Source organism: Pristis pectinata, chromosome 1, assembly GCF_009764475.1.
Source record: "Pristis pectinata isolate sPriPec2 chromosome 1, sPriPec2.1.pri, whole genome shotgun sequence".
NCBI classification, from domain to species: Eukaryota; Metazoa; Chordata; class Chondrichthyes; order Rhinopristiformes; family Pristidae; genus Pristis; species Pristis pectinata.
In genome coordinates this window covers 146,997,619-147,020,603 of record NC_067405.1, presented here as the reverse complement: position 1 = coordinate 147,020,603, position 22,985 = coordinate 146,997,619, and the positions used below count along the sequence as shown (strand labels likewise).

The 22,985-nt window shown below is 44.2% G+C and overlaps 1 protein-coding gene across 2 annotated transcripts in view; it reads left to right on the top strand.

Moving 5' to 3' along the window:
- brf1b (BRF1 RNA polymerase III transcription initiation factor subunit b) overlaps window positions 1-22,985 on the top strand; it is a 414,814-nt gene that overhangs the window by 92,489 nt on the left and 299,340 nt on the right. For both annotated transcript variants that reach the window (XM_052012381.1, XM_052012387.1), the window contains exon 3: window positions 7,837-8,010. In XM_052012381.1, coding sequence (XP_051868341.1) covers window positions 7,837-8,010 — 174 coding nt within the window. The remainder of the gene's footprint in view (window positions 1-7,836; window positions 8,011-22,985) is intronic.

Here is a 22,985-nt window from a genome sequence, read left to right as displayed (position 1 = left end):
GGTGATGGACAGATTGAGCCGGGGAGGGGTAGGGGGACAGAGACAGGCGAATGATAGACAGAAGCAGACAAAACAAAAGGCAGATGGAATGATGTGGGCGGAGGGGAGGGATGAAGGTGGAGACAGCTGGGAGTTGTGGTGAAAGGTTGACCCTAGTGTAAGGTTTTATATTTGCTTTTCTCTCTGCCAGCTCTGGTGATCAAGTATGCCATCTTCTTCATTATTTATTTAAAAAATTACCATTTGCAATTTCATTCTCTCCTACAGAATGCTTTGATTCAAAAATATCAGTTCAATTGTTGAATTTCAAGTCAGCTGTTCATTGTCAGGTTGTGGGTGTCATGGACAAGGGTGGTTTTGCTTTCCATCCCTCGATGCCTTGAGGATCCCTCCCCCTCCCCCGGTTCAGTGGTTTTGAGGTAACTATCCTGCCTCATGGGCCACTTCAGCCCACAAAGTTGTGCCGAACATGTCCCTACATGTTCCCCTTATTTTTCTTAGATTTCCATTTTATTAAAGCTGTTCAAATTTCCCACAGTAGGATTTTTTGTTTTTACCCTGGCTGCTGGAATATCCATATTTCCCTATGACATAGAAGGAGGCCATTAGGCCTATTGAATCTATGATGGCATTTGGAGCAAATCCATCAATCCTATTCTTTTCGTTTCCTATAACCTGTTCCTTCTCACATGCCTCTTAATTAACACCCTTTGATACTCCCAACACCCATCTGCACTTGTATGGATAGAAAAGGTTTGGAGGGATATGGGTATGGACCAAACACAGGTAAATGGGACTAGCTCGGATAGACTCCTTGCCGGGCATAGACAAGTTGGGCTGAAGGGCTTGTTTCCCAGCTCTGTAACTCTGACTGTATGACTCTATGATGCTATGGGCAATTTACAGGAGCCACTCAACCAAGCAAGGGATGTGGGAAGAAGTCAAGAGTGCTCACGGGAAATCATACGGTCATGTGGAGAATGTGTCAAGTCCACATACATTGCACCAAAGGTCACGATTGAATCCAGGTTGTGAGAGCTGCGAGGCATCTGCACCAGCTGCAGCAGTACTGTGCCACCTATCTGTTAGCTAAGAACACACTCTTGCAGTAGCATAAACAGATTTTCATATTTTCTTACAGCATAGGCCATTCAGCCCATTAAATCTATGCCAGCTCTTAGAGCCATCACATCAATGCCATTCACCACTGTAATCTATTTTCTCCTACATTATCTGCATTCAGATGTTCTTGTTGCCCATGTAAAAATAAGCCAGTTGGCAGGTTAAGTTGCGGCAGATTATACACACAAAATAAACTGTCAAACTTACTACATCCTGAATTATTATTGAGGGTGAGGAGTTTTGAATTCAATCCAAGGCAAAATGGGGCACAGTGTAGATCAGGGTCCAAGGCCTGGTACCACTAGGTAAAGGTTGTCAAAAGGAGAATTACTTTTTGGATGTTAGCAATTGGAGTTATAGATAGCGAAGTACTTTCCAGCCAATAAAAGTAATTTTTATACAAACTGATATTCTGATTAGTGGGCAATGCATCTTTGATGTTTGCCCAGTACCTTCTGGAGGTAAGCCAAGTAGACCACTAAGACCTGGTTTGGGTTGGTGTTTACTCCCAAGGAGAAGGTAGCAAATAAAGGTGGGCTTTTGGGTTGGGGGGGGGGGGTGTAAGGGGGAAGGGAAAGTATCAGCAGAAATCTGTAAACTGGTGTGACCTAGTTACTGCAGAGCTGTGTGTTAAATCCATGAATTAAACATCACAGCTATAAGCTGAGAGCTTTGTTTTACATTATTTTTTCACACTAATCTTCATTTCTCTTATGAAAGGAGTGATAGCTTGCTTAAGGCGTAGTTCCATGAGCATCTGCTCCCTATCCTGTGGTTCCCCTCACCCAGTTGGCTGAATACTTGCAAGCCTTAGCTTTTACACTGCTAAAGTTAACAGTAGTTGTGCCAGCTGTTGACCTTGCATGTACACCTCCAGCTGGGGTGACTGAAAAGCAATACAGAGTGGAGTTGCATCGAATTTGTAACACAGAAATGGGTAATTCATCCCCACCAAAGCTAATGTTAACAATGCACAAGACTTTTCTTCTGCCTCTCCTCACCAAAACAGATCAACATATCCCATTGCTCCTTCATGTATATCCAGCATCCCCTTAAATGCACTTGTGGTGTTCCCCACAACATATGGTGGAGAGCATTCTGACTGGTTGCATCACAGCCTGGTATGGTGGCTCCAATGCACAGGATCACAAGAGGTTGCAGAGGGTTGTAGACACAGCCAGCTCCATCATGGGCACAACCCTCCCTGCCATCGAGGACATCTTCAAAAGGCAGTGCCTCAAGAAGGCGGCATCCGTCACTAAGGACCCTCACCATCCGGGACAAACCCTCTTCTCATTACTGCCATCCGGGAGGAGGTACAGGAGCCTGAAGACCCACACTCAACGATTTAGGAACAGCTTCTCCTCGTCCTCCATCAGATTTCTGAATGGTCCGTGAACACTAATTTGTTATTCCTTTTTTATGCACTTTATTTATTTAGTGATTTATAGTAATTTTTAAGTCTTTGCACTGTACTGCTGCTGCAAAACAACACATTTCATGACATGTAAGTTGGTGATGATAAATTTGATTCTGAATGTGTTGTTGACAGGTTACAAGTAGAATAGGCACCACTGGACAGAATTTGGATGCACCCTAACCACTGCTAAATGTCCCCAGGTGCCAAATCCCAAAGGAGCGTTAAGTTTAGTTCCACCCAGTTTATATCTGGGTAGCAATTCTAATTTTAGAAGCATTCCGACAACTCGAGACTGTCTATTAGGGAACTTTGGTTAGGATAATCCATCCTCTGCACATTGCATAAAGAATGCTATATGTTCTTGATGTTTCTCTGGGTACTGGGTGCAGTTACTTTGTGTATTGATTCCTCTTCAAAGACCAAGACAGATAAACTATCCCCAAGATGCAAAAGCTTCAAAAAGTCTTGGATTTTCTCTTCAGTGAATTTTGAAGTGAGAACCTGGTGAGAAAAATGAACCTCACTGGCGTCTTAAAAGCCCTTGCGTATTCTGGCTTAGTGAGATAACAAAATTGAACAATGTAGGCACCAGTCTGATTGTTAGTTTGGAAACTGTACATGTAATGGTGAGGATTGGAGCTTTCCATGTCATTGAGTATAGACAGCTCATGTTGGTTCAGTATGAGCTCCCAATAATGACTCTTGCCCCCAACCCTCCCCCCTACCTCTTTGTAAGGGCTATCTCCCCTTCACTCTTCCAGTCAGGTGAAAGGCCTTGACCCGAAACATCGACTGTCCATTTCCCTCTACAGGTGCTGCCTGACCCACTGACTTTCTCCAGCAGTTTGTTTTTTGCTCTGGATTCCAGCATCTGCAGTCTCTTGTGTCTGCAGATAATGACACAGCACTTCACCTTCTCACTTCGCAAACAATCCCTTCATTTAATCATCAATTCCAATAATCTAGTCTGCATTTCCTCAGATATTTTCCTGACCCTGTTTTCAACTGCTCTCTTCGCGTTTCTCAGTTTAACTCTAAAATCTGTATCATATTTTGCCCCAGTCTTATAATTTGAAATTGTAACAGACTATGATCAGCACAAATCTGTGCATTTTAACTTCTATTTACTATCTATGGGTGAGGCATGCTGCGAGATACCCCAATCATTTTTTTTCCAGCTCCTTATTCAGTGTGACTGCAGGTGGTAGCAATTGAGCACATACTATGGAGAAGGGCAACTGCTGACAACTGCTTGTACATGCATAGATGTCACAAAGTGTTTCACAGGAACTTTGAAGCAAATAATTCATGCCATTACCAAGACTGACTATTCCCCCCATCACCTTTGTTACCTTATATTTTATTGGCAGACCTCCTCTGTTCTCTGTGTAAACTTGAGGTCATTCAGAATTCTTCAGCCTATGTTCTGTTCAGCCATCACCACTCTGCTTATTGATCTACCCTAGATCCTGGTTTAAGTAATGCTTTGTTTTAAATATTCATATGTCCTTGCGTTCAGCTCCCTCCATGGTTTTTTCCCTTCTAGCCCGATAACCATCTGAAATCTCGAATCGTTAGTTCTTACTCATCCTGTTGTTTTATTACAATGCATTCAGCTGCTGAGGCCCTGGTCTCTTGAATTGCACCCCCTCACTTGAAACCCCTCAAAGACACTACTTAAAACCTACCTGTTTGATTTAAAATTTGGTCAGCTCTCCTAACACATCCCTGTGGCTCAGTTTCCAATTGTATCTGATAAGATTCCTTTGAAGTACTTTGGGATATTTTTGCAATGCTCAAGCTGTTCTCAAAATGGAAATTATTGTTTTCCTTGCTGAAATGAACCAGCACTTTGGTAAAGGCCAGCGAGTGCTAATGATGTGAGTTGTTATTTTTATGTTATTGTTTTCTACTTTACCTCATTGAGTCTCTTAATGTTCAAAATACTCTCTTTACTAATTTCAGTCCTGATGAAGAGGTTTCAGCCCGAAACGTCAACTGTTCATTTCCCTCCATAGATGCTGCCTGACCTGCTGAGATCCTCCAGAATTTTGTGTGTGTTGCTTATATTTACTAATACTTGTTATATATAAAAAAAATCCTTTTTAACTTGCTCATTTTGCTTTGCTTCTGGTTTCTAACTAATTAGCAAACAGAAATGCTGTTTCTCCATTTACATGCAAATTCTCATCATTATTTAGTTTCATGAATTCTGTTTTTAGATTCCTGTATAACATTCCCGACTCCAAGTATATAAAGCCTGACACACTGAGCAACGCAAGGGGAAAGTTGCAGTGTCTTTGCTGGCATTTGTACAGTACCTGGCTCTGTGGGTCCTGGACTGTGAAAAGAGTGTTCTGTTGCCCACTTGCACTCCTGCTCCTATCGCTGAGACTGGTTCAGTGCCAGACCAGAGCTTGGTCTTGAGTGCTGCAAGAGATAGAGGCAGAATCTGCCTTCCATGTTGGTGGGTTTCTCTTTTGTGATGTCCCTGATGCAAATCCTACACCATTTACATCCTCATAAGAGAAGTGGAGTTGACAGAAAGGGCAATACTAAGATGAGCTGCTTTTCTCCCACTCTGTTCAGTCATGCTGCCAATAACGCATGAAAGACTTCCCGTATGCCCGTGTCTCTAGAGGCATGAGTCATTCCAAGCACTGAGTCAGCTGTAGCTGGGATGGGCAGTCAATCACACTGGAGCTGCTTGAATCTTCAGGCATCAGAGGTCCAGGTGCTGTGACTCGGGAGGGTTTGATGGCTTCAGTCGCTCTTTTTCCTCACTGCCAGCAGATGTCGTTAGGGAAGCTTATCAGAGGTTCAAAACATAAACTGACCATTTGTCATTCCTCGCACTGCTCATTTCTGACCCCCCTCAGGACAAGTGTGTCAGTGTCTGTATATTCATAGGGCATTCTCAAGCACACTCATCCTCTGTCTTATCTCCACGCCCACAGTCTGGACTCTTTGTATTTGTTGTGTACTGATTTGTCTGGTATCTGGAAGACAGTAACATCTTTTGTTTAACATTTAATTCTTCCGTCCTCCACTGTCCCACCACCCCTCTTCACTGACTCATCCTGTCCCAGACTTGTGAGCCCAGGGGATCGTCTCTTTTCTTTTAATTATACGTTAATGCAGAGCCTGGCCTAGAGCCAGGCAGCACTGTTCGGCTCCTGAATTGATAATGTTGTAATAGACGGCCCACTGTTGCAACACTAATGTTGCTATGATAGCTTTCACTTTTGAACTGGTTAGGACTGTGGCTCAGTCTGCGTATTGTAATGTCCCTGTGGTTTGTGAACTTGAAGACTGTGATTTCCTTTTCTTGTATCACCGTCCACTCCAAACTACCACCACCTCTTGTAAAAGATAAAGCATGCCAACTCTCCCTCGCCCATCACCCCTGTTCTTACTGGTCTTGGTTGATGTGTGCTTTACTTATAAAATTCGTGGCGCCCGCAACCCGGGTTCAATTTTGGCCACTGTCTGTAAGGAGTTTGTACGTTCTCCCTGTGTCTGCGTGGGTTTCCTCTGGGTGCTCTGGTTGCTCTGGTTTCTTCCCACATTCTAAAGACTTACAGGTCAGGAAGTTGTGGGCGTGCTATGTTGGCGCCGGAAGCGTGGCGACACTTGCGGGCTGCCCCCAGAACACTACGCAAAAGGTGCATTTCACTGTGTTTCGATGTACGTGTGACTGATAAAGAAATCTTATCTTTTTTCCTTCAGCGCAATAACCCTCAAATTTCAGAATCAAGCCTATTATCACCGACTTGTACGTCATGAAATTTGTTGTTTTGTGGCAGCAGTACAGTGCAAAGACGTATAAAAAAATACTATAAATTACAAATTAAATAGTGCAAAAAAAAAGGGAATAACGAAGTAGTGTTATGGATCGTTCAGAAATCTGATGGTGGAGGGAAGAAGCTATGTTTCTGCATTCATCCAATTTTGAATACTACTTACCCTTGACTTTGGGTGTGCGTCATTATGAGGGGCACACATCGGGTAGATACGAGGAAAATTTTCCTCGCTGTAGAGGTGTCTAAAACTAGATGGCATAGGTTTATGGTAAAGACAGGTTGGGCCGAAGGGCCTGTTTCCATGCTTTATAACTATGTCTCAGGAGCAAGAGATCTGAGGAAGAACTTTTCCACTCAGGTGGTTGGAATTTGGAACGCACTGCCTGAGGCGGCGGTGGAAGTGGGTACTCGCACAACATTTAAGAAATATCTGAACGAGCACTTGAATCACCAAGGCATAGAAGGCTGTAGACCAAGTGCTTGTAAATAAGATTAGTGCAGATGGTGGGCATGGATATGATGGGCTAAAGGCCTGTTTCTGTAATCTGTTGCTCCATGATTCTCTGAGTATGTTTGATTGCCCTGCCATTTATGGACTAGCACCTTCAGCCACCAAGGCCCTAGTTCTCCAACTACTTTCTAATCAGTGGCTTAGTAAACTGTCATACATTTTGGTATTGGTTTATTATAGTCACTTATATCGAGGTACAGTGAAAAACTTGTCTTGCATACCGATCGTACAGGTCAATTCATTACACAGTGCAGTTACATTGAGTTAGTACAAAGTGCATTGAGGTAAAAACAGTAACAGTACAGAGTAAAGTGTCACAGCTACGGAGAAAGTGCAGTGCAATAAAGTGCAAGGTCACAACAAGGTAGATCATGAGGTCATAGTCCATCTCATTGTATAAGGGAACCGTTCAATAGTCTTATCACAGTGGGATAGAAGCTGTTTGGCACGGTAGCGTAGCAGTTAGCGCAATGCTATTACAGCGCCAGCGATCGGGTTTTGATTCCCGCCGCTGTCTGTAAGGAGTTTGTACGTTCTCCCGTGTCTGTGTGGGTTTCCTCCGGGTGCTCCGGTTTCCTCCCACATTGCAAAAGACGTAGGGGTAGGTTAATTGGGTTTAAAATGGGTGGCGTGGACTTGTTGGGCCGGAAGGGCCTGTTACCACGCTGTAAATAAAAACAAAAATTTGTCTGGTGGTACGTGTCCTCAGGCTCCTGTATCTTCTACCTGATGGAAGAGGAGAGAAGAGAGAATGACCTGGGTTGTGCTCGTTGCTCTAGCTGTAAAGCCAAGGATCACATTTTTTTAAGCAGCCTTCTCAGTCTTCTCTGTGCTGGGAAGGGGTTTGTGTGGGTATGAATGCCTCTATATGCCAGTTTGGGCTGAATGGCCTGTTTCCTTGCTGTACATGTGTGAAATGTGGTTAGGTGCTTTATTAGCACACATCCCAACTCCTATTCTCATTTTCTTTTTCACCCTAGGTCGGCGGCAGATTCACCATCTGGGTAACCAGCTCCAGTTAAACCAACACTGCCTTGACACGGCTTTTAACTTCTTCAAAATGGCTGTCAACAAACGTCTCACTCGGGGCCGGAAGATGAGCCACGTGGTCGCTGCCTGCCTCTATCTGGTCTGTCGAACGGAGGGGACTCCTCGTATCCTTTTCATGCAGTGCTGATTGAAAAGGGTAATTTAATGGTGATTTAGAGCATGTTTAACCAGTCTCTGTTTGTTAAAGCAAAATCAGCCATGTGATATTTTTATTCAGTCTGCTCTGCATTTAATGTGTTTTGTGGAGGTCTACAGGTACTTTATGACAGCTCTTCTCTGTGTTTAAAATGACAGGTTGGTAGGGAGTAAGCTGTCAGTGCATGTATGCTTTGGATGTTGCTTCCTCTGACAGCTGTGCCCATGTTGGTCAGTTTCAGGCTGATCTGGGAGATTAGCATGCGGAGCTTTGTTGTGTCATGAGTTTGCATTGAATTTAGAACAGTCTACGTATCCATGCTGCTGCAGAGATGAATGTGTTTTCAGCTGAAGTTAATCTTTGGGAGCAGCTTTTTACTATAGAGTGCAGGACTGAGGGAGTGCAATATTGTGCCTTGTTTCAGAGGACACACCAAATTGAGACCCTGACGGTCTTCTACATTGGATGTAAAAGATCCTGTGGCATCCTGAAGAGAACAGCAAGGGAGTTTATCACTCAGCTAAAGTTACCTGCAATAAAAAGTTGATGATCTTATTGTATAATCTTTAAGGAATGTGATGTGTGAAAATTAGCAGTCATCTGTCTTAAACTGCATCAACGACTAAGCTTCTGAAATTAGTTACTTGTCCCTTTAGGATTAGGGAACTCAAAGCACCTTTCAGCTTCCAAAGAAAGCCATGTCTGTAAATGACCTGATGGCCCTTTTTTGAGCATTTAGTCACTATTATTTCCCTGCTGAGTCTTTTAACGTCTTGGATTGCTGCCGGATTTTGGAGGTAATTTAATACAAAATCACTTTGTTCATTCTGATAGCTGGCTGTTTTTAATGCATACCAGTGTGTGAAACTCTGCCTCAAAATGCTGTTCATCCCTGAGAAGGGTGGCTAAGAGGTTAAAGACCTTTCTCACCTGTACATATTCAGAGCATTTCCTTGTCGGTTGCTGTCAAACTGTTAAGAACACAGAATTGGGGGTAATACACCGACATCGATTGAAAGCAACAGTCTGCTGGACGAAATCAGCAAATCAAGCAGCATCTGGGGGGGTTGGGGGGGGTGTGGGGAGTGTGTGTGCGGGAGGGAGGAATTGGTATTGGTATATTATTGTCACTTGCACCGAGGTACAGTGAAAAACTTGTCTTACAAACCGATCATACAGGTCAATTCATTACACAGTGCAGTTACATTGAGTTAATACAGAGTGCATTGATGTAGTACAGGTAAAAACAATAGCAGTACAGAGTAAAGTGTCACAGCTACAGAGAAAGTGCAGTGCAATAAGGTGCAAGGTCACAACAAGATAGATCATGAGGTCATAGTCCATGGTCATAGTCCTCTTCAGGTTGAAACCCTGCATCAGGATGGTCTGATGTAATAATGAGGCATTATTGTGGTCGCCTCATTATAGGAAGAATGTGGAAGTGTTGGAGAGGGTGCAGAGGAGATTTACCAGGATGCTGCCTGGTTTAGAGAGCATGTATTATGAAAAGAGACTAAGGGAGCTAGGGCTTTACTCTTTGGAGAGGAGGAGGATGAGAGGAGACATGATAGAGGTATACAAAATATTGAGAGGAATAGATAGAGTGGACAGCCAGTGCCTCTTTCCCAGGGTACCAATGCTCAATACAAGAGGGCATGGCTTTAAAGTACTAGGTGGGAAGTTCAAGGGAGATATCAGAGGAAAGTTTTTTACCCAGAGAGTGGTTGGGGCATGGAATGCGCTGCCTGGGGCGGTGGTGGAGGCAGGTACATTGGTCAAATTCAGGAGATTACTAGATAAGCATATGGAGGAATTTAAAATAGAGGGATATGTGGGAGGAAGGGGTTAGATAGTCTTAGGCGAGGTTTAAAGGTCGGCACAGCATTGTGGTCCGAAGGGCCTGTATTGTGCTGTACTGTTCTATGATTCTATGAGCAGGTTTTCAACCCGAAACGTCGACAGTTTCTTTCCCCCACGGGTGCTGCCTGACCCACTGAGTTCTTCCAGTAGATTTTTTTTCTGCTCCAGATTGCAGCATCTGCAGTCTTCTGTGTCAACATGGACTGAGAATTGATTATTGGGCAGAAGGCAGAATGGGAATAAATGGATCTTTCTCAGCTTGCGGTAGTACTGCTGGGATTGGTGCTGGGACCCCAGTTACTCTCGATCTATCTCAATGAACCAAATGATATATTTTCAAGTTTGCAAATTATACAAAGCCAGGTGGGATTTTGAGTACCAAGGACAATGTTAAAAGGCTTCAAAGAGGATATGGACAAGCTGAATGAGGGCACAGGAACATGGCAGATGCAGTATAATGTGTAAAAATGGTGCACAAAACAAAACAACAGAGAATTTAAGTGTTGGTAGATTGGGTATTATTGATGTTTAAAGGGGTCACTGCAAGCTAATATGCAGTGAAGCTAACAATTAAGAATGGCAAATGATATGTTGGATTTTATTATGAGACAATTTGAGTACAAGAATAAAGGTGTCTTACTGCAATTATACAGGGCCTTGCTGAGACTGCGCCTGGAGTATTGTGTATAATTTTTGTCTCCTGACTTAAATAGGGCTATTCTTCAGTATGGATCTTCATTAGAAAGCTGCTTTACCTGTTCCCGTCCAAAAGACGGGAACTCACTAGTCCAACTCACTAGGATATTCACTGGGATTGCCTTAGTGCAAGAGGCTTAGATGGGAATTTGTTAAGTACATTCAAGAAAGTTTTTTGAGACAATACTCAACCTTATCTTAGGAAATGAAACAGAGCAGGTGGTGGAAGTGTTGGTAGGGAACACACGAGGAACGGGGACTGTAATTCTGTAAATTTCAAGATAGTTATGGAAAGGGATAAGGTTGGTCCTCAAATTAAGGCCTCGAATTGGGGGAAAGGCTGATTTCAACAGAGTAAGAGGGGACACAGTGCAAGTGGTTTGGGAGCAGATGCTTGTGGGTAAAGCGACAGCTGACAAGTGGGAGTCTTTTAAAAGAGTGTTGGTAAGAGTTTTGGGACAGCATGTTCTGGTAACTGTGAAAGGCAAAGGTGGCAAGATTAGGGAACCTCAAATGATCAAGGATATTGGCGAAATCAGATACTATTATGTTCAAGAGACATTCATACAGATACTTAAACAGGCAAGGCATGGAAGAATACAGTCCGAATGCATGCAGATGGGTTTATTGTAGAAGGGCAAAAAGTTGGCATGCACTACTTATTCCTACTTATTCCTACCCTCTTCCTATCCGTTCAGTGTTGTGGCAGCACCCTACTGCTCTGATTCAATACCACTGCACACTGAACAGAAATTCTCTTGCTCTTCGGTTGGAGCAGCGGGAGGCAAGAGCCAACCCTGACGTAGAAAGGGAAAAGCTGGGGCAATAGAAGTGGCTCCTGTACAGGCTATCGTGATGTTAGGGTCACATTCTCCTGTGAAGGGGTGGAGGAGTTTGTTCTGGGAGGAGAATCGTATCACAGGAGGAAGCAGAAAGAGGAAAAAAAAAGCCCAAAACATTGAATGTGTGTGAAGCTGTCCCAACTGGGTTCCTTATGGTGGTATTGTGACCTTTTTCAGGGGTGTTGTCTCTTCACTGAGGTATCTCTCTCTGGCTTATACTGTCTATTGTCTTGTGAGCCATGTGAGCCTGAACTATTTCGGTGTATATCTAGGCCACGCTGAGTTGGGTGCTGTGAGCTGGGAAGGGTAATGGAGGTAAGTAAGACTGGAATTTGTGACAGAGGAGAAAAGTCCTATGAACATTCTATCTCCGTCTTATGACCCCAGCCAGTGACTGCTTGAATGTGATGCACTCTACAGATGGTTAGCCTTTTGGCACTTAATGTCTGACTTGCTGAAGGTAAAGGGGGCACTTTTGACTCTCGTTTCCAATATACAGTCAAATTTTAAGGTGGTTTCTGCCTCAACCAGTGAACCTGGAAATGAATTCTACAACCACACCACCCCCTGGAAGTTGCCCTCCAAGCCAGACACCATCCTCACTTGGAAATATATCACCGTTCCTTCACCGTCACTGGGTCAAAGTCCTGGAACTCCCTCCCTAACAGCATTGTGGGTGTACCCACACCTCAGGGACTGCAGCGGTTCAAGAAGGCAGCTCATCACCACCCTCTCAAGGGTAATTAAGGATGGGCAATAAATGCTGGTTCAGCCTGTGAAGCCCACATCCTTTGAATGAATAAACAGTCCTTTAATGAAGTGATTTATCCTGTCTTCTCTTCAAAATCTCTCATATTAACCTCAGTCAATGGCTTCTCATTCCACACCTTCTGATTGCTGGAAACATTGTGTTTCCATCAGCTCTCTTATATCCTGTTACAATGCTTTAAGTGCTGCATTGATGTGCAGGAGATGGATGGATGTTGATTTACCACTGGACTCTGAAAAGGATACATTATAAAGCCTGTTGCATTGACCGGCCTTGCATTCCTTCAAGCATAGAAGATTAAGGGCTGATCTTACTGAGGTGTTTAATATTTTGTTCATTCGTTAGCAGGATGTGGCCATCACCTGGAAGGCAGCATTTGAGTCAATCATGAATTGATCCTTGAGCTTTTCAAAAAAAAAGGGCATTTAAGAGTAAACTACACTGGTCATTTATAGGCAGACTGATGAGGACAGCAGAGTTCCTACTTTAATGGACATTAGTGAACTAGATGGGTTTTTAACAACAACCCAGTAGTTTCATGACACCAATACTGGGACCGATTTATGTAATTATTTGAATTTAAATCCCCCAGCTGCTGTACTGAAATTTAAACTTGTAACTCTAGATCAGTAGTCCAGCAACCTAAATATTATGCTCTCATTTTGTTTAATGTAATTAAAAGATTGATGAGTCCTCTGGCAGAGCAAAACCAGCAAAAAGATCACTGGTATTAAAAAAGCAAAATACTGCGGAAATGAAAGCACCATTAAAAAAAAGTAAATCTGGCTGTGGAGAGGGAAATGATTGATGTAATGCTTCGTGATCCATGGTCATGGAGTCATATAGTACAGAAACACGCCCTTCGGCCACCATGTTCATGCTGACCTTTTGGCCAGCTATACTGAGTCCATTTGCCTGCATTAGGTCCACATCCTTGCATATTTAAGTGTTTCTTAAATGTAGTGTTTGCATCTGATTCCATCACCCACTTTTGCAGCCCACTCCAGATATCGGCCAATCTCTGTGTAAAAATAAAAACTTGCCGCTCATGGGTGGGTTTCGCTTCGGTAGAGGTCGGGACTTCGGGACAGATAAGTTTTCCTCCTTTTTTGTATAGAGTTTTTATGGTAAGGTTTAGTTGAGTAAGGTTCTGTTTTATAAGTTTTTAAATGAGTTTTAGTCGGAAATAGTGGGGACTGGACTGCGCAGGCATGTGACGTCAGCAGGTAAGGCGCGGGCAGTTTATAAAGCAAGCCGCCATATCCAGTGGGCAGCGGAGTGAGAGGGAACAGAGTGTTTTGGGCTTTGGCTCAAGGGGCTTAGGCGTAAAGGGGCGAGGAAAGGTAGGTGACTTGAGTTACGGAAGGAGTATGAGTGCGGTTTCCTGTACTCAGTGTCAGATGTGGGAGTTCCTGGAGTCTCGCTGCCTCCGGGAAGGCTACGCCTGTGCCCGGTGTATCGAGCTGCAGCTCCTGAGGGACTGTGTTAGGGAACTGGAGATGCAGCTCGATGACCTTCGTCTGGTCAGGGAGAGTGAGGAGGTGATAGAGGGGATTTATAGGCAGGTGGTCACGCCAGGACCATCGGAATCAGGCAATTGGGTCACAGTCAGGAGGGGGAAGGGGAGGAGTCAGGTACTAGAGAGTACCCCTGTGGCTGTACCCCTTGACAATAAGTACTCCTGTTTGAGTAATGTTGGGGGAGACAGCCTACCTGGGGGAAGCAACAGTGGCAGTGTCTCTGGCACAGAGTCCGGCCCTGTGGCTCAGGTGGGTAGGGAAGGAGTGAGGAGGGCACTAGTGATAGTGGACTTTATAGTTAGGTGGGCAGACAAGAGATTCTGTGGATGCAGGAAAGAAACTCGGAAGGTAGTTTGCCTCCCAGGTGCCAGGGTCCGGGATGTTTCGGATTGCCTCCAAGATATCCTGAAGGGGGAGGGAGAACAGCCAGAGGTCGTGGTACATATTGGTACTGACAAAATAGGTAGGGAAAGGAATGAGGTCCTGAAAAGAGACCTAGAGAATTAGGAAGGAAGTTGAGAAGCAAGACCTCAAAGGCAGTAATAACTGGATTTCTGCCTGTGCTAAGCGACAGTAGGTATAGGAACAGAATGAGGAGGAGGTTAAATGCGTGGGAGAGGAGAGGCTGTGCTTGATTTGATATTGGGAAATGAACCTAGTCAGGTGTCAGATCTCTCTGGGTGAACATTTTGGTGATAGTGATCATAATTCTATCTCCTTTACGATAGCACTGGAGAGAGATAGGAACAGACAGACTAGAAAAGCGTTTACTTGGAGTAAAGGGAATTATGAGGCTCTCAGGCAGGAAATTGGAAGATTAAATTGGGAACAGATGTTCTCTGGGAAGAGTACGGAAGATATGTGGCAAATATTCAGGGGGTATTTGTGTGGCGTTCTGCATGGACATGTTCCGATGAGACAGGGCAGTCACGAGAGAATACAGGAACCGTGGTGTACAAAGGCTATAATAGATCTAGTCAGAAGGGAAAGAAAAGCATACAAAAGGTACAGAGAGCTATGGTAATGTTAGAGATCTGGAAGAGTACAAGGCTAAAAGGAAGAAACTTAAGAAAGAGATTAGGAGAGCCAGAAGGGGACATGAGAAGACCTTGGCGGGCAGGATTAAGGAAAACCCCAAGGTGTTCTACAAGTATGTGAAGAGTAAGAGGATAAGATGCGTAAGCATAGGGCCTATCAAATGCAGCAGTGGGAAAGTGTATATGGATCCGGAAGAAATAGCGGAGGTACTTAATGAATACTTTACGTCAGTATTCACTACAGAAAAGGATCTAAGGGATTGTCGTGGGGAGATGCAGCGGCCTGAAAAGCTTGAGCATGTAGATATTAGAAAAGAGGTGGTGCTGAAACTTTTGGAAAGCATCAAGTTAGATAAGTCGCCGGGACTGGATGAGATCTACCCCAGGTTGCTCTGGGAGGCGAGGGAGGAGATTGCGGAGCCTCTGACGATGATCTTTGCGTCGTCGATGGAGACGGGAGAGGTTCCGGAAGATTGGAGGGTTGCGAATGTTGTTCCCTTATTCAAGGAGGGGAGTAGAGATAGCCCAGGGAATTATAGACCAGTGAGTCTTACCTCAGTGGTTGGTAAGCTGATGGAGAAGATCCTGAGAGGCAGGATTTATGAACATTTGGAGAGGTATAATATGATTAGGAATAGCCAGCATGGCTTGGTCAAGGGTAGGTCCTGCCTTACGAGCCTGATTGAATTTTTTGAGCATGTGACTAAGCACATCGATGAAGGGAGAGCAGTAGATGTAGTGTATATGGATTTCAGCAAGGCATTTGATAAGGTACCCCATACAAGGCTTATAGAGAAGGTGAGGAGACATGGGATCCAAGGGGACATTGCAGTGTGGATCCAGAACTGGCTGGCCCACAGAAGGCAAAGAGTGGTTGTTGAAGGGTCGTATTCTGAGTGGAGGTCAGTGACCAGTGGTGTACCTCGGGTCTGTACTGGGAACCTTGCTCTTTGTAATTTTTATAAACGACCTGGATGAGGAAGTGGAGGGGTGGGTTAGTAAATTTGCGGATGACACGAAGGTTGGGGGTGTTGTAGATAGTTTGGAGGGCTGTCAGAGGTTACAGAGGGACATAGATAGGATGCAAAGTTGGGCTGAGAAGTGGCAGATGAAGTTCAACCCAGATAAGTGTGAAGTGGTTCATTTTGGTAGGTCAAATATGTTGGCGGAATATAGTATTAATGGTAGGACTCTTGGCAGTGTGGAGGATCAGAGGGATCTTGGGGTCCGAGTCCATAAGACGCTCAAAGCGGCTGCGCAGGTTGACTCTGTGGTTAAGAAGGCATATGGTGTATTGTCCTTCATCAATTGGGGAATTGAATTTAGGAGCCGAGAGGTAATGTTGCAGCTATATAGGTCCCTGGTCAGACCCCACTTGGAGTATTGTGCTCAGTTCTGGTCACCTCACTACAGGAAAGATGTGGAAGCCATAGAGAGGGTACAGAGGAGATTTACAAGGATGCTGCCTGGAATGTGGAGCATGCCTTATGAAAGCAGGCTGAGGGAACTCGGCCTTGTGTCCTTGGAGAGATGGAGGATGAGGGGGACCTGATAGAGGTGTATAAGATGATGAGAGGTATTGATAGGGTAGATAGTCAGAGGCTTTTCCCCAGGGCTGAAATGGTGGCCACGAGAGGACATAGGTTTAAAGTGCTGGGGAGTAGATATAGAGGAGATGTCAGGGGTAAGTTTTTTTACTCAGAGTGGTGAGTGCGTGGAATGGGCTGCCGGCAACGGTGGTGGAGGCTGATACGATAGGGTCTTTCAAGAGGCTGTTAGATAGGTACATGGACCTGAGTAAAATAAAGGGCTATGGTTAAGCCTAGTAATTTCTAGGGTAGGGACATGTTTGGCACAGTTTTGTGGGCTGAAGGGCCTGAATTGTGCTGTAGTTTTTCTATGTTCTATCCCCGTTAAAACCTTCTCTCACAATCCTACTTTTTCTATGTTCTATCCCCTTTAAAACCTTCTCTCACAATCCTATTCCGTCTTAGTCTTGATACCCTTGCCATGGGAAAAAGACTGACCACCTACCCGATCTATGCCTCTCAAAGTCTTGTATGCTACCATCAGGTTACCCCTCGGGTCTCCTTCGCTCCAGGGAAAACAAGCCCAGCCTGTCCAATCTCTCCCCATAACAAAGTCCTTCAATCCAGGCCAAGTCCTGGTGAGTCTGCACACTCTCCAGCGCAAGAGATTGTTGAAGGGTGAGCCTTTCAGGAGTGACATCAGGACTCTCTCCCTCAGTGCTCTAAAACAGCTATTGAGGCTGGGTATCGATAGCTAAAATAAAAGCTGAAAATGCTTGAAACACCAGGACAGGCAGCATCTGTGGAGAGATCAATAGAGAATGTTTCAGAACAATGATCCTACATCAGAACAGATGGGCAGATTTCAGTTAGGCGAAGGTACTAAGGGTGAAAAGTCATGGGAAGTGGATGGAGATGTGAGATCAGCCAGGTAGCTCTTGACTTGGAATGCTGGTGGATTCCTGGGTGAGGTGGGCAGATTAATGAGACAATGCAAAGTGTAGAAAGGTTATGATCAGCTGTGAGGTGGAGGGGGTGGTGGTGGTTTTAGTGTTCCCTGGGGGGTTTTTGAGAATTGGTATGAGCCTGACATTGTTTGTGATTCTGATTGCAAATGAACATTAATTCACCAAAGACCTTGATTACATTCTCTAGCTACCACTGAAAACTTGATGTATTTGCACAAACTGGTTTGCTGGTTTCCAATTCGGAATTACAGATTTTCATGGAAAGTAATTGCACTTTGAAATTTCAAGGACGTTGAAGGACTTTTGGAAGAAAATCATCCCTTTGAAGGGAGAAAGGACTAAAAGGCTTTCATGAAAGAAAGATTTGCTGGATGGTGCACTTCACCACCTCAGGGGATCCCCAATCAGTTTTGGTTACTATTGTGATGCAGGAAAGGGCAAGAACTCTGTAAGCGAAACCAGAGCAAGTTATTACTGAAACTCAGGCTATTTGTAATGATTGGGACATGTCCTGTAGGTAAAATATTTGATCTTTAGTCTTTCCCATGAATGGGACGGGTAACAGTGGTGACGTTACTGTAATAGTAATCTATAAACCTGAACTAGAAATCTGGAGGCATTGTTTCAATTCCCACCTCAGCAACTGGGGAGTATAAATTCAGTTCACTAAACAATTAAGAAACCGGAATTAAGAAGCTGGTATCAGTACTGATGACCATGAAACCTTGATTGTCGTGGAAACTCATCTGCTTCACTCATATCCATTACAGAAGGAAATCTGCCTGTATGTGACTTTGGACCCATGTCAATGTGGTTGAATTTAACTGTATTTTGAAATGGCTGCAGGCTGCTTAGTTGTATCAGGTCTCTGTACCTCACCATTTAACAGCACCGTGGCAATAATTCCATTGTGTGGGCTGTAGGATTCAAAGAGGCAGCCTAACTGCAACTTGAGGCAGTTGGTAATGACCTTGCTTGAGATATTTATGATATCCTTTTTGTGTGGAGTGTTCTGGGGGCAGCCCGCAAGTGTCGCCACGCTTCCGGCGCCAACATAGCATGCCCACAACTTCCTAACCCGTACGTCTTTGGAATGTGGGAGGAAACCAGAGAACCTGGAGATAAAGATCAGGGAATTGAGGGCTTATGGGGAACTGGAACAGAGGAGAAGGCCAGGTGTAGGTCAACAATATTGAATAGTGGACCAGGCTTGAGGGGCCAGGTGGCCTATTACTGCTCCTATTTTCTTGTCCACACCCAAAGAGAAAATTAAACAACAGAATATGGTGGGGTGCGGTTTGGCCATTAGTCATAAGAGGGATACAGTGTGGAAGCAGGCCCTTTGACCCACTGAGTCTGCACCGACCATCAACCACCAACTCACACTAATCCCACATTAATCCCATTTTTATTCTCTGCACATTCTTATCAACTCCCCCCAGTTTCTAGCACTCCCCCATATTAGGGGCATTAGTGGCCAATTAACCTACCAACCCGCATGTCTGGTATGTGGGAGGAAGTCGGAGCACCTGGAGGTAACCCACACGTTCACAGGGAGAATGTGCAAACTCCACACAGACAGCATCAGAGGTTAGGATTGAACCCAGGTCTCTGGCACTGCAAGGTAGCAGGTTTACTAGCTCTTCTCCTGTGCTGAACTTCCATACAGAATGGCACAATCAGCCTGGCTTTGTGTTCTTTATCATTATTCAGTGATTGATTCCGTCTAATTTAAAAAAATTCACAACTCTTGTGACTAAACATGTTAATTACCACACTATGGTATGGGCTACAATTTTGTCCTGCAATCTTAGCTTCAAGCAGTTACCAGCTGACTTGGTGATGACATTGGACCCATGCAAAGATGTTGCAAGTTCTCCCAAGGGCCAGTCTCATTCTCTTCAGACAAGCAGTTGGGACTAACTCTTTACACCTGGGAGCTGGAGAAAAGTTGAACAGAAAAGTGGGTGTAAACACAAAATACTGGCATCACTCAGACCGCAGATGTGGAGAGGGAAACTTCGTTAGTGGTTCTGATGAAGGGTCTTCAACCTGCAACATTAACCCTGTTTCTCTTTCCACAGATGCTGCTGGACTTGCTGAGTGTTTCAGCATTTTCTGATTTTATTTCAAGATTTCAGCATCTGCAGTCTTTCATTTTCTGAAAAATAGGTAATAAAAATATCGGGCAGGTACATGGATAGGAAAGGTTTAGAGGGGTATGGGACAAACGGAGGCAAATGGGAGGTAGGCATTTTGGTCAGCATGGACCAGTTGGGCTGAAGGGCTTGTTTCCATGCTGTGTAACTCTATGAATCTTTAACTATTATCTCATGCAGAATGATGGAGTGGCATTATTATTTGCATTTTACAGGTAGTTTAGAAGCAACTTAAGTGACTAAGTAGTAAAGGATAGGAAATCCTCATTTCTGAATGTTTTTCACAAAAGTTTACAAATTGTTGTAGTCCAGACTACAATTTTTATACTGCCAGTTGAGGCTCCATGTTCATTAGCAGATAATAATGGTGGCAAATCAGCACGTTCACCCTTGTTCAAAAAGCAATCTGCTGGAGGAACCCACCAGGTCAGGCAGCACCTGTGGAGGGTAATGGATAGCCGACGTTTCTGGTCGAGACCCTTCATCTGGACAGCTGCCTGGCCCACTCGGTTCCTCCAGAAGTTTTTTGCTCCAGATTCCATCTCCAGTCTCCTGTGTACTCAGGTTGTTCTGCTTGGGAAGTTTAGGTAGGATTCTTTTCTTACGATAGCAAGCAGGGTTTTACAGGAATGATCAGCCAGGTTCCTTCTCCTATTTCTTCTCCTTGTGTTACATTCTCTATTGGTGGATGAAGTTTAACCAGTCCTGGGCACGTTGCTTTAGGAAAGACAGGAAGTCCTTGAACCAGTGTAATTTTTAGGAATGATACATGTGCTGATGGATTAGGAATGAGCTAGGGTTGTTGTCCTTGGAGTAGGGGAAATTGGATAGGAATATTTAAAATAATGAAGGGTTGAATAGGATAAAGGAAAACTGTTTCCAATGGATAATCAATAATCAAAAGCATGGGTTAAAGGGGATTGGCAGTGAACAAAACAGAGGTGTTGTAAAGAAAAATTCTTTATGCAATGCTTAATTAGGGTTTGGATACATTGCTTAATGGAGTGATGGCTTGAGATTCAGTATAAGCTATCAAAACATAATAATACTTGAAGGAACAAAAGGCAAGAGATATGAGGAAGAGCTGGATTTACAATTCACTGGCTTTTTCCTTGAAGCTGACTCATTGGGCTCACTACCCCTCTTATGTACTGTACTACGCTTCTGCCTGACACGGAGAGTGAACTGACAGGAAATTGATCCCAACATTGGTTGTGTCATTCAAGCAACTTAGGCTTGGTCCAGATCCTATTAGTGCACAGAAACAGGCCCTTTGGCCCAACTGGTCCATGCTGACCAAGGTTCCCATCTAAGATGGACACATGAAGATAGAGAAATGGGGGGCTATGTTGGAGGGAAGGGTTAGATAGATCTTGGAGCAGGATAAAATGTCGGCACAACATTGTGGGCCGAAGGGCCTGTGATGTAATGTTCTATGTTTTATTTGCCTGGGTTGGCCCATATCCCTCTAAACCTTTCCTATCCATGTACCCGTCCAAGTACCTTTTAAATGTTGTTAACGTACTAACTCAACCACTTCCTCTGGCAGCTCGTTCATCAAACTGACCCTGGTGAAAAAGTTGCCCCTCGGGTTCCTAATGCAAAAGGTAAAAGAGAAATAAATGCCCACATTTGGATACTGCCTTGCCCTGTTGTAAATTATTATTTTGTTATTGGCAGGTCCCTACTGTGTTTAAAAAAAAATTGGTGGCTGTTGCCTCCCTCTTTTATGACAGGGTCTGTATTTGAGAAGTTCTTGGTTAACTGTCCAATCCATTAACCTTCGTTCTGCTGATGTACCTCGTACTCCTCGCTGTTTGTCAAATTTTCTCAGCTGCGTCATCAGGAAATCTGTGTTCTTTAATAAAAATTGCCTACAGATTCCTCCCCCAACACCACACTAACTCTCAAGGTTGCACTTCTGTGAGCCACAGAGGGGAGTGTCTCACGGTGTCTCTCTCTTCTCGGTGACTCTGTCCCCCACCATGGTCACATCAACTGGGGTGCTAAGCAGGCAGTTCTTTTTCTTTTCTTTCAGTCCTTGCTTTGCTCAAATCAGACAAAACCCTTCATGGATCAAACCCCACTTCGTGGAGGTCTGTGTGATTTAAATTTATCCACGTGACTGAACAGATTACGTAACTCGCAAGTGGTGACAGAAGTGGAGGGTGAGTTCCGGTCACAGCTGTTTTGTGTGGCACCAAGCTGGGCATTGAGATCTTGCATTCTATCATTCTCTTACTGACGCATCCGACAAAAGAACTTTTATTTTTGGTTACAGTGGGATGATGTCAGTGTGTCACGGCGGCTAAAATGATTAAAGTGATTTATCTGCATAGTAGCTGTGGGAATTGAATGAGATGGGGTGAGGGGGGTGGTTGACTGTGTTGGGTGTAATTAGTAGGCAATGTGGTGAAATCTTTTTTTAAAAAAACGCAGAACCCATTTCATCCTGGAATGTGGGAATTCTGCATTATATCCAGATGTAAATGTTTCTGTGGTAGCCACGATAATGGAGGCTGGTGGGGAGGATGGCAGTGGACGGGTTGGTGGGGGTGGAGTAGTGTTGCCCGATGGCATTGAGGAACAGTTTGGATCTGGGCGACCAGGAATAACATCAGTGCTCTTGCCAGGAACCATCTGTACAATGGTCCTTTATTTAGACCCCTTATTAAACTTTCACATAACGGAACAACAGCATGAATCACAATGCCCTGTATGGGTCCATCTGCAGCATGTCAGACTCGATCAATAAAAGATTTATATCTGGCCGAGCCTGTTTGTGCATTCTGACAGAAGGCTGGAAGAGGATGTGCAAGACGTCATGCGTGGAGTTTGAGAGGAAAAGAGCCATCTACAAAGATGCTGAACTGTCGCAAACATCAGAAACTCTCAGCCCACACACACTCAGTGAAAAGTATTTTATCTTAGTTTGCTGGAAGGAGGGGGGAGGTTATTGTATGTTTTGGAAAACTATTTGTAATATACTGCAAAACCCATTTGAGCAGTTACCCTAAAATGTTTATCTTTACTGTGCCCCTCAGCCCTGGAACTGTGCTGAATTTTGTTGTAATTGTTCTCAATTTTTCACAGATCTGACTTTATTTTCCATTGAATAGTGAAGTGATGCAGATTATCCCCGGGCAATCATTGTTCTGGTGAGAGCTCTGGGCTGCATTCTAATGTCGAGTACTCGAAGCATTTTCCTCCTTGTCGAAAATCGCCTCCCTCTGACCAGCCCCCACCCACCCCAAACAAGCCACCACCTTCTCACACCAAAACATGCAACTTTTTATAGCAATAGAAATGGAATTTACAAATGCCGGAAATCTGAAATGAAAACAGGAAATGCTGGGAATACATGGGGCAGCTCTGGGTTTGAAGAAGGAAATAAGCTGGCACGCAGCCGGTTTTGCTACTGTTGCCCTTCGACTCCTGACTTGAAATAGAAAACAACAGGCACTTACTGAAAAAAAAAGACTGTAATGCCTTTCCTGTCCCAGTTAGGTATCCAGAACACTTTACACTTTGGAAGGGTTGAGTATTGGGCTAGGATATTGGGG